Source organism: Hipposideros armiger, unplaced genomic scaffold (genome assembly GCF_001890085.2).
Source record: "Hipposideros armiger isolate ML-2016 unplaced genomic scaffold, ASM189008v1 scaffold_31, whole genome shotgun sequence".
NCBI classification, from domain to species: domain Eukaryota; kingdom Metazoa; phylum Chordata; class Mammalia; order Chiroptera; family Hipposideridae; genus Hipposideros; species Hipposideros armiger.
In genome coordinates, this window is record NW_017731381.1 from 5,494,317 (window position 1) to 5,506,323 (window position 12,007).

Genomic DNA, 12,007 nt, shown 5'->3' on the forward strand with positions numbered 1-12,007 from the left:
TATTTGAAGAAATATTTATTTGAGTTTGTGGATTATATTTTTAATTCTTCTATGTACCTATTTTTCCCTATCAGAGCTATTGATTTTGAAAGAGATATATTGAAGCCTTCTACTGAAGTTGTGTTTTCATGAGATTCTCTTTATATTTCTAATAATTTGTACTTTCTAATTTTTACCTGCTATGTTGTTTTGGGCAGAAAGTTTTATGCTCAATACATCCTAAATTGCATTACATTCTCTTGCTAAATTGCATAGTAATAATGTCCTTCTTTATCCAATTTGGAATTTTAATCTAAAATCCTACTTGTTTGATGTGAATATTGCTCCTGATTTTTTTTTAACTTTATTGGGGAACAGTGTGTTTTTCCAGGACCCATCAGCTCCAAGCCAAGTCGTTGTCTTCAATCTAGTTGTGGAGGGCACAGCTTACCAGCCCATGTGGGAATTGAACCAGCAACCTTGGTGTTATGAGCACTGTACTCTAACAAACTGAGCCAACTGGATGCCCTACTCCTGCTGTTTTGTTTGTTTCCAGATCAAAGCCAATTTTTGGATCCCAAACACATTGACAAGGCAAGTGTTATCAGCGTGGTCCTGAGACCGGCTGCATGTGCAGGGGTTGTATTGTGTCCTATTAATCTTCCTTTTATAAGGTTCCTTCAGGGAAGATGCCCATTGGAATCCTGAGGAGTCGCTCCTAGAACTTAAACGATGAAGTGGCACTAAATGGCAAAGAGGTGGGCTGTAGTGGGCCCTGGGGGCTCTGCCCAGGGCCCCCCTTCAAGAGTGCAGGACATATTCCCATGGCTGCTGGCAGTGCTGCCTGCATACAGTCCTCAGTTGTCAGTATTCTTCAGGAAGCCCCTGAGCTGAAAAGAATTGCCTCACCCAAGGTCATGCCCTTCCCCTGGGCAGCCCCAGCTCCCCTAACGCCTACTTGGGACAACTCTGAAGTGCCATCAGAGCTTCCAAGTTCTTCAAGGAGTTGGCTGATGCTTTTATTGAGTCTGTACCACAGCCCACTTCCTCACTCTGCCCAAGCCTTTCTTCCCTTTCATAGAGAGATAGAGATAGAGGAGATGTGGCCAAGTCATAACAATTGTTGACTCTAGATGGCTCATATAGAAATGTTTATTGTGACATTCTTCTGCCTTTCATGGAGATTTAAATTTTTACAAAATACGAAGGTAAAACCAGAATCCCTTTGTTCTATTTTTTAATAGGTGTCTCAGTGGGAGCAAAATTAAACTTGAATGTCCAACCTGCTGTTTTTACTGCAGACCTCTTCATTAATTGTAAATCTTTTTGCTTGGTTTTCTAATACAGTTATTTAAATCTGTCTGTCTTCCTTTGAATTTTCCTTTGGTCACATCTCATAGGTTCTTCTATTTTGTGTTCTCATTATTAGTCATTGGAAATAATTTATCATTTCTATTTTGGTTTTCTCTTTAACCTGATATGTGGTTAAAATAGTACATTTTGGATATTTGTGTCGATAGGGATTTTGTTGGTGATGAGGTTTTTGTTTGTTTGGCTATTCTGGTTGGTGATTTCTAGTTCTATTGCATTGTGGTCTGTGACACGGCCTATAGAATTTCTGCATTTTGGAATATAGTGAAATTTCCGCTAAGAATTCTGGGGACATGATTGCTTGAATACATCCTTGCTGTTTGCATCCTTCAATTTAAAACCAGCTACTGAGCCTTTTTGGAGGCAAGCAGCTTCCGAGGTTTAGGGCAAAAGCAAGATCTAATTCATCTCTGGGGCCCAGAAGAAGGGAGTTGGCAGAGAAGCTTTCTGTGTTGAGGTCCAGAGGGAGCCTAGTGCCTAGGGGCCCAGGGCCGGGAGTGATGGTCGGGAGAAGAGCAGTGAAATCTGAGAGCACGTGACTTATGAAAATCCAAGGACCCCCTGAGGGAGGGCCTGCACCTGTCCACATGGGGTTTCTTTGGGCTCATTGCTCTGGCACTCATAAAACTGTGAGGAAGTAACGAAGTGGCTGAATTCTCTCTTCCCTGAGAAAATGGCAGCTGAGGAGAATAGAGGGCAGAGGGCATCCTTCTGGGACCAACAACTTACCAGCTGGAGCATTGCTGACCCAGAAGCACAGAGACTGCTGGGCTGTCCGTTACTCGAGAAACTGACCCTGCTGTAGACCCCCCAGCAGCTGACTGCGTGCCTCAGTGAGCCAGCAAGGAAAATACCGACAGGCCTGCCAGGACCTAGAAGTGAGAAAGAGAAAGAACCGGCACATCTCAGGAAACAGAGAGAGGACAACCTGAACAGAAACTGACCATGAACACAACCTCTCAGGAGCTACAAATGCAGTGTGCACACACACAAACACACACACACTCACTCACACACTCACACACACTCATACACACACTCACACTCACACTCACTAACACACACACACGTTCTGACTAAAAGGAAAATCTCATGTTGGGACTAAAACTCTAGGGAGATAAATCAAGGGAGAGGACGGTCACTGTTGAAATTTGTCCTGAAATACCAAATGGAGAAATAAAACAAAACACAAATAAAAAATTCAAAGAGATGGAAATCATGAGAGGTTCAAGAGAATGATGCAGGTGACCAAATATTTCTATACCAGGGGTGCCAAAAAATGTATCCAAGTGGACAATTTGGTCAACGTTGCTCAAGCAGTAGTTCGCCGTAATCAAAAGTGTCTGGATGCTGCTGGGAACCACTTTGAGCACCTCTTGTAATTGCAGAAGTCAAACATGACTTGTATTCATCTTTTGTTATCGGTATATATTGAGTATTACAATTTTAATACAGTTTTACTTTCTTAAAATGTGTATACATTTTTTGGCACCCTCTGAATTTGAATTATTCAATATTGGAATTATTATTATTATTGGAATAATGGCAATTCATGAAATGGAGGAAACGGAAGTCAGGCAATAATTAAACAAAACAATGGAGGAACCATTCCCTGAAATTTTTTCAATAAAGACTTGATCTGAAAATTTGAAGGGTTCACCAAATTCCAAACTGAATTTACAAAATTTAATACTCACCTTTAGCCATGTCCTGGAAAAAAGGACTGAACTCCCAGTATAAATATGAAGCTTTCCAACTTCCAGAGAGGGAAAATAAGTAACTTACAAAGAAAAGCAATGAAACTGGCTTTGGCCTTCTAGTCTGTATCACTGGATCAAACAATGATTTTGCATCGGCAACACTGGAAGCAAATGATGATATAATAAGATCCACAGGCTTCAGAGAAAATAAGAAATACTGAGGGAAAGAGTAATAATAATATGGGACTATAAGCACTGAAGGATCTCAGGCTGGTATTTGGGGAGGGGCAGATGGAGGTGGAGAATAAAAGCATTTAAATCTCTTTGGGGGCTGGGAACATGGAGATGTATAAAAGTATTACAAATGGGTCATCTTACTGTGGAGAAATCGATGGTATTTTTTCATGTAATGAAAGAGTCTATAATTGTGATTATGCATTTTATTCTGAATAATAAAAAGTACTATTCTATAAAGAACACCCAAATCCAAAAGAAAAAAAGATAATGGCTATGTTATCAAGGCAGCAAAAAAGAAGAAAAAAGAAGATAGAAATGACAAAGTAAATAGTAAGCCTGAATTGAAATGGAAGGAATAAAATACAGTATATCCATTTTTATACTAATCTCACATGGGCTAAATTGTCCTATTAAAACCCAAAGTCTGCTAAATAGAATTACAGAACAAAACCTCAGCATATGTTATTGTTAGGAATATGGTATCGATTAGAATTGCATGTAACAGAAACCTGAATCACAGTGGTTTAAATACACAGGGCATTTATTTTTCCTTGCCTAACAAGAGGTAGGTAGGTAGGTGGTGCAGAGCTGAGGCAGCCACTCAGAAAATCTCTGCTCTCTGCTGTCCATGGTAGATTCCCTTCACCCTTAACTCCTCTGCTGGACACCGTGGGTTACCTGGTGGAGTGTCCCCAACCCTCATCTCTACGGGATCTGAGCCCTCCGTGGGCACCATGCCATTCTCAGTATGAGGCCATTGCTCAGCAGGCCATGATGTATGCACATGTCCACTTACCATCAAAATGGGGCAACCCCTTCATATTCCCAGCTCAGGCACCTTCCTCCTGTTCACTGGTCTTGAGGGACCCACCACACGCTCCATTCAGCCATAGGTATACACAGAGGGAGAGGTGACAGGTGGATGAAATGGGAGTCTGTGTTGCTTGCTCATGCAGCTTACACGGGCCATGTGGTCTTCCTCTGCTCAGTCCTGGATGTGCCACTTCCATCCTGGCACGCTTCTGCACCCCCACCCCCACCCCCGATCTGATGACTCGATTGATCTGACAGAATCCAACTCATTGTGGATAGTTCTGGTTTTACAGTCACTCGGTCTCCCATGGTCAGGTGCTCCATCCATACCCGGGCCAAGCAGCCTGCCAGGAGCTATGTATTGAAAGGGGTGTAATTCTCTGCTGCAGATGACATGGCCTGGCTCCAGATTCCTAGGGATCTGAGTTGTGGTTTCCCCACTGAGACTTGCCAAAAACTCCATTCAGCAGCGCCTTTTCCCACCACTGATATCTCTAACCCACAGGGCCTGCTAGGTCATAAGGCCCAAGTTTTGGGACCACTTGCAATGCAGCTTAAACTTGCTGCAGAGCTTTTTTCTGCTCCGGGCCCCTCCCAAAGAGGGTGCCTACTTTTCACCCAGTATTACGATCTGTGTCGTATCCCCAGATTTGGAATATGCTGCCCCCAGAATCCAAAGAACAGGGTGCTTCTTTCTTTGTGGTGGGAGATGAAAGATGCAATAGCTTCCCCCTTCCTCTGGAGGGGTTGTTCCAGCACGCTTCCTGAAAATGTTATTTATTTGGCAGATTCTCCATCTTTGAAGAGCTTATCTCAGCCTCTGGAGAGCTTGTGTTTTAGGAAGGCCTCCCCGTTCAAGCCACTTCACCCAGTCTAATCAGCATATGTCATCAGCAGAGAGGATCGACATGACATTCCTGTGGGTGTCCAGCCAGCCCAGGTCTCTTCAGACTATTATCACGAAAGAGGGCTGAAGAATTAACTCAGTCCTGGGGGCAAGACTGCGTGTATACCGCTGCCCATTTCACCTGGATGGGAACTGCTTCTGACCCCCTTGTCGATAAGGATGGAAGAGAACACATTAGCCAGATCAGTGGCTGCACGCCACGCACCCGGCACGGTGCTAACCTACCCTTGCAAAAACACCACATCTGGCACAGCAGCTGCATCGAGGCTACTGTTTGGCTGAGTTTGCAGTAGTCCATTGTCATCCTCCAGGGTCTGTCTGGCTTTTTGTTTTGAATTAAACAAGGTAGGTTGGGGACTACCACATCAGCATCATTTAGGCTTTTAAGGGTGGCACTAGTTTCTGCCATTTATCCTGGGATGTGATATTATTTCTATTTTTTCTCTTGACCAAGTCCAGGGGGTCCTGTTTCAGAGGTTTCCACTGGCTTTCCTCACTCCGATGACTCATACCATACAGGACAAGGGATCAACGTGGAAGTCATGCCAATTACCAATATGATGTCTCTCCCAACTGGGACTGGAGAAGTGACCACTGGATTGGCCAGTGGGCCTGTTGGGCTCGCTGTAAGCCAGACTCGGGCCAGGAGTGTATCTCCTGCCTCTCACATGCCCTCAACTTAACAGAGAGGTCATGATGATGCTTTGGGTCTCTGGGTATCAATGCCAACTCGGATCCTGTGCCAACAGTTCTTAAAATGTTTGTGTGTTCTCCATTCCCCAGCATGTGGTTATCTGTCATGGTCTTTCAGGGTCCTTCTAAGGAGCCAGCCTCTCCTCCAAGTGTTTGGAATCCTAAAACTGGCTCTGGTCTGAAGTGAGGGATTGTGACCTGTTGAGGAGTGGCCAACCACCTGATCAGGAAAGTTAAATTGTGAAAAACAGGTATCTTAGTGTAGAAGAGGCACAGGGTCACATGTTTCCATGTATAATATGTTTAGGGAAAAGACTGGAAGAAAACACAGTGGCCTGTGAGCCATACTTACCCCTCGGTGGTATGGCAGCACTGTGGATGGTTTTAATTTTCTTCTTTGTATTTTTTTGCATTTTCTGCATTTTTGTACTATAGCAGGTATAGTGGGCCATGCTAGAGATTACCTGTGCATATGTGTGTTTTCTCTCCTCTGGAGAGATTGTAGAAAATCATCTTGGCATAGCTGGAAGTGGTTGTCGATTCCTTATTCTCCCAAGGAGGGGTGTGGGTATCCAGTTTCACTTAAGAGGAGTCCCCAGGAAAGACTCCTTTTGAATCACTGTTGGTGGCCTCTCTCAGAGGCATGGAAAGGGGCCCCATTGCTTGGGGAAAGGAACTTTAACCAGCCCCTTTGTTAAAAAGGGGAACACACACTTACCATACAACCCAGTAATTTTACTCCTAGGTATTTACTCCACAGAAAACATATGTCCATTCAAAGATTTACACATGAATACTTACCTCAGCTTTATTCACGATAGCCTGAAACTGGACACGACCCAAATACCCATGAACAAGCGAACAAACGAACAAATCATGGTGTAGCTTTACAATGGACTACTACTCAGCAATAAAAAGAAATGGATTATTAATACATCCAAAAACATGGATGAGTCTCAAAATAATTATGCTGAGTGAAAGATGTCAGCAGTGTTTGATTCCATTTATAGAACACTCTCTAGAAAAAAATTCAAACTAACCTATAGTGATTCAAAGCAGATCAGTGGTTGCTTGGGAATGGAGGGGCGGGAAACAGGAAGGAGGGAATAAATATGAAGGTGCACAGGGAAACGTGTGGGGATGATTAGAATGGAACACTACAGCTCAGGTTTTAAGTAACAGCTCCCTCCTCAAGGATGCTTTTTAGGTATTTATTTCCTAATTGTTCCCTTCCCCATAAACATTTAATATCACAGATATACTGTATATCTGTTTATGTACTATAGTCCCTTGAGGGCCACAAACCATGGTCATATCTAAGTTTTTTTTTCAGGCCCCAAGAACCAATTTTCACCCCCTTGGGGGCAATATTGCCCCTATTGAGAATGCATAACCATTCCATAAGAAAAAAATTGAAGCAGGCAAGGAAAAATTGGTATTATAATTAAAGCGATCGGATTTTATTCTTTGATGGAAACATAGTGACACATAACTGTGAAAAATGTTTCCCCAGCACTATGCATTAATGTGGGTTAATGAAAATGGGTGACTGAAACCAGGAGAGGTGGGTTTGAAAGGCGGGTGGCTTTCGGAGCAGAGAAGTGGTGGTCTTTCATGTGTGACTAGAGCCCTCTGCTGGCCGTTTGGGGAACTACGTCAGTAAATTAAACAACCCATTCATTTGCTGGCTATTTTTCCAGCAACCATGTGTTACAGACAAGCACTAGGCTTGGGTTTGAGGTTACTTGAGGTTTAATAACCGAGTCAGAACCACACGGTGGTAAGTGGCAAAGCTGGCATTCAAAGCCAGGTTTGTCCGAATCGAAAGCTGCAGGAATTTGACAGGAATTGCATCAAACCTACATATCAATATGAGTTAACATTTTTACTGTGTTGTTTTCCAATCCATGAACAAGGTATGTTTATCCATGTCTTTAGATCTTCAATCAGCATTTTGTAGTTTTCAGCATACAAGTTCTGTACATGTTTTGTTAGATTTACATCTAACTATATAATTTTTGAGCAATTTAAAATGGTATTGTATTTTAAATTTTGGTGCCCATATGTGAACTGCTGGCATATAGAAATACAATTGAGTTTTGTATGTTTACTTTGTAACCTATGACCTTGTTGAACTCATTTATTAGTTCTAGGAGGATTTTCTGGATTTTTGTTTTGTTGTAGGTTCCTCGGGATTTTCTACTGAGACAATGAATGATGTCACCTGCAAATAAGGACAATTTTATTCCTTCTTTCCTGATGAGAATGGTTTTTATTTCCTTTTCTTGTCTTACTGCAGTTTAGAACTTCCAGCACTATGTTGGATACGAGTGGTGAGAGCGGATATCTTTGCCTTGTTCCCAATCTTAGGGGGGCGGCATCCAGTCTTTCCCCATAAAGTGTGTGAGCTGTAGGTTTTTATAGAAGCGCTTTATGAGGTTCCCTTCTATTTCTATTTTTTTGAGTTTTTGTCATGAATTTCAAATACTTTGGTCAAATATTTTTCCTTCATTGGCTGATATGATCATGTGATAGCAACCAAAGATAATTTCTTCTTTAGTTTGCTAATACAGATTACATAGATTGATTTCAAATACTGAACCATCCTTGCATCCTTGCAGTAAACCCCACGGTATATAATTCTTTTCACATATTCATGTCTTTTCACAGTTAATAAATAATACTATTTGCTAATATTTTGTTAAGGATTGGTATGTCTATATTTATGAGGAATATCAGCCTGTCTTTTTCTCTTTTTGTACTGTACTTTAAAAAACTTTTTGGTTTTGGTATCAGTGAATACTAGCTTTATAAGATGAATTAGGAAATGTTTTTGGTTTTTTTTGGGAAGGAAGTGTGTAGAATTGGTGTTTTGTTCTTTAAACTTTTGGATGAGTCCTCCAGTGAAACCAGCTGGGCCTGGAGATTTCCTTTTTGAGAGTTTTAAATTAGTAGACTTTGATCAGTTATGAAAACATAACATTTTAAAAGCTATACAAAGAGATACCTTAAAAAACACTATTGATAAATAAAAATAGGATTCTAAAAATATTCAACTAATCCACAGAAAGGCAGGAAAAAGAAAACAGAGAAGTAACAACAAACAGAAACAAAACGGCAGTTAGGCTCTCACATGCAAATAATTACATTAAATATAAATGGTCTAAATACACCAGTAAAAGATAGAGATTGACAATGTGGATAATCATGACTGCACTATACACTGCCAATAAGAAACTCATTTTAAATAAAATTATATAGGCAGGTTAAAAGTAAAAGAAAAAAGATATAAGGAAAACATGCATCAAAAGAAAGCAGAGGGCCAGCTGACCGGTGCGATGGTTAAGAGCTGGCTTGGGACGCCAGAGGGCCCCGGTTCGGATCCCACATATGAGGGCCAGTGACACTGCCCTCTACAGCTAAGATGCTGGACAACGGCTCAACCTGGAGCTGTGCTGCCGTGAGTTGCAGGCGATGGCGTAGGTTGCAGTCCCTGTGGCAGTGGGTTGCCATGGGCTACCGTATGTAGCCAGCAGCCAGCGTGAGCGGCCAGCAGCCACCAAGAGCAGCCGTCCAGAAGCCGGCGACTGATGTGCCTCGCCCAGGAAGAGCACAATGATGGTGCCAACTTGGGCCAGTGAGGCAACGTCCTCCACAACTAGACTGAAGAACAAAACGACAGCAACTTGTCTGTTCCCCTTCCCCCAATTCCCCAGCACTGTTCCCATCCCCCCAATTCCCCAATAAAAAAAAATCTAAAAAAAAAAAGTCTAGGCCCAAAGGACAAGTGGTATAGATACTTGAAAAGTCGTTACAGAGATTTTGGATACAGAAAAATAAATGAAAAAAATGAAAGAAATGAAAAAAGAAAAAAAAATCTTAACTATGATCCTTATACCAAAACATCTTTTGCTAACATTCAAATACAATTATTTCAAGCCTGTTTCTTGAAAATTAAATAGTTTATAAACAGATACATGTGTATATATTGGGTTGTCGGAAATGTCATGACACATTTTTGCAACGAAAAACAGAAAAAATACGTCATGACTTTTCGACAACCCAATATATGCATAAAGAAAAATAATAAAAGCAGTATCTATATACTCACGATCCATTTTAAAAACATGAAGTTTACTCTCTCTCCTTAAATGTAAGCCCCTTCTTCTTCTACAAATGTAATGGCTATCCAAGATTTTGTGTTAATCATCCACTTGTTTTCCTTTGTAGTTTTACTTATTATACCGGGGGTGCCAAAAAATGTATACACATGACTTGTATTCATCCTTTGTTATCAGTATATATTATTACAATCGTAATACATTTTTTTCCTTTCTTAAAATGTGTATACATTTCTTTTTGGCACCCTCTGTCTATGTACCCTAAACAATGTACTGCTAATTCTGTTTTGAAACTTTATATAACTGCAATGACACGGTATCTATATTTTTTTATTCAACATTATTGTTTCAAGATATAATAATCTTGATGTGTTCAACTGAGGTTCGTTCATTTTCATTGGTGTATATTATTCCCACTGTATTCCCACTATACCAACATTTATTTACCTAGTCTATCATGAATGGACATTTGTTGCTTTCTGTTTTTTAAAAAGTATTACATAAAGCATTGCAATGAATGTTCTTGTAATGTGTGTGGTGACAGATGTGCAGTTTTTCCTAGGACAGTATAGTGCTGGGAGGGGGCTACTGGCATTCTGGACGAGCCTCTTCATCCTGTCCTTTCACTGACTCATGTCAGGGCGTTCAGCATCTTTGGCCCTCTGATCTACTACATGCCTGTAGCACCCTCAGTCACAGTGACAACCAAACCATCCCAACATTTTCAAATACCTTTTAGGATGTCCAGTTGAGAACTATTGTTTTAGGGTATGTATCTAGAAGTGGAGTTGTTGGGCCACAGGTTATATGATTGTTCGACTTTCACTTATAATGTATGGTTGAGATTCAGAGACAGTGGTGGGTTCCCATATGCAAATCCGATATACACATAATTCATGTTATATAGCATACTCATGTATTAATACTATATACCCATATATAGCCCAGTACGCCTCAGAGTCTTCACATATATCGTTAATGATATTGTGTCAATGATTATTCATGCTTTTACAAAAGCTCTATATTTCACATTCTATTTTAAAAAATATTTTCTGTTACCTTTTCTGTAATAAGTTTGGTGTCACATCTGAAATATGACTTCCAGTTAAACAATATTTCTACAAGAACATTTTAATCCATATTCCTTAAAATGACATAGTTCCCCCTTAATATTTTTGAATACTTGTTGAAAGCTTTCACGCATTCATACGTTTTCACTCCTATAGTAATCCTCTAATTCCAATGAGCTATAACTTATTGATAAAGACTTTCCTACAGCTTTTGACATCTTAGCAATTCTGTCCTGAAATTTTGCTGATGTTTAATGAGTCTGACTTGGAGATGCAGGCTTCTGCACAGAAAGAGTGTTGATGGGAGTTTTCTTCTTATGTGTTTTTCTTTGATGTTTGGTGAGGGCTGACCTCTGGCTGAAGGTTTTTCTACATTCATTACATTCATAGGGTTTTTCCCCCGTGTGAATCCTCTGGTGTTTTGTGAGTGCTGACTTTTCATAGAAAGTTTTCCCACATTCCGGACATTTGTAGGGTTTCTCTCCTGTATGAGTTCTCTGATGCACAACAAGGTTGGATTTCACACAGAAAGATCTCCAGCATTCACTACATTTATAGGGTTTCTCTCCCGTGTGGGTCCTTTGATGTTGAGTAAGGTTTGACTTCACACGGAAGGTTTTCCCACATTCATTACATTTATATGGTTTCTCTCCTGTGTGAGTTCTCTGATGCACCGTGAGGGCTGACTTCTGGCAGAAGGCTTTTCCACATTCTTTACAGTCATATGGTTTTTCTCCTGTGTGAGTTCTCCGATGTTCAGTGAGGTTGGACTTCACAAAGAAGGACTTTCCACATTCGTTACATTTGTAGGGTTTTTTTCCTGCATGCATGTTCTGATGTTGAGTAAGGTCTGTTTTCTTATGGATGCTTTCACCACATTTATTACTGTCATAGTTGTTCTTTCCTTTGTGAACTCTTTGATTTTGAGTGAGGTGTGACGTCCTACTTAAGGCCCTCCGACTTTCATTACACTCATCTGTTCTTTTTCTCAAGTGCATTCTCTGATGTTGAGCAAGTTTTGACTTCTCACAGGAAGCTTTCTCATATTTACCACCTTCAGAGCTTTTCTCTCTTGTGTTCATTCTCTGACTTTGAGTGAGGTGTGACTTTTTTTTT

General features: G+C 40.8%; 1 protein-coding gene across 1 annotated transcript in view; it reads right to left on the reverse strand.

Annotated features, from left to right (window-relative positions):
- Positions 1-704: 704 nt before the first annotated feature.
- The window catches only part of LOC109379906 (zinc finger protein 510-like), a 55,922-nt gene continuing 44,619 nt past the window's right edge, over positions 705-12,007 (reverse strand). The window contains exons 8-9 of the mRNA XM_019636914.1: positions 2,146-2,222; positions 705-722 (exon numbers count right to left, since the gene is read on the reverse strand). Coding sequence (XP_019492459.1) covers positions 705-722; positions 2,146-2,222 — 95 coding nt within the window. The remainder of the gene's footprint in view (positions 723-2,145; positions 2,223-12,007) is intronic.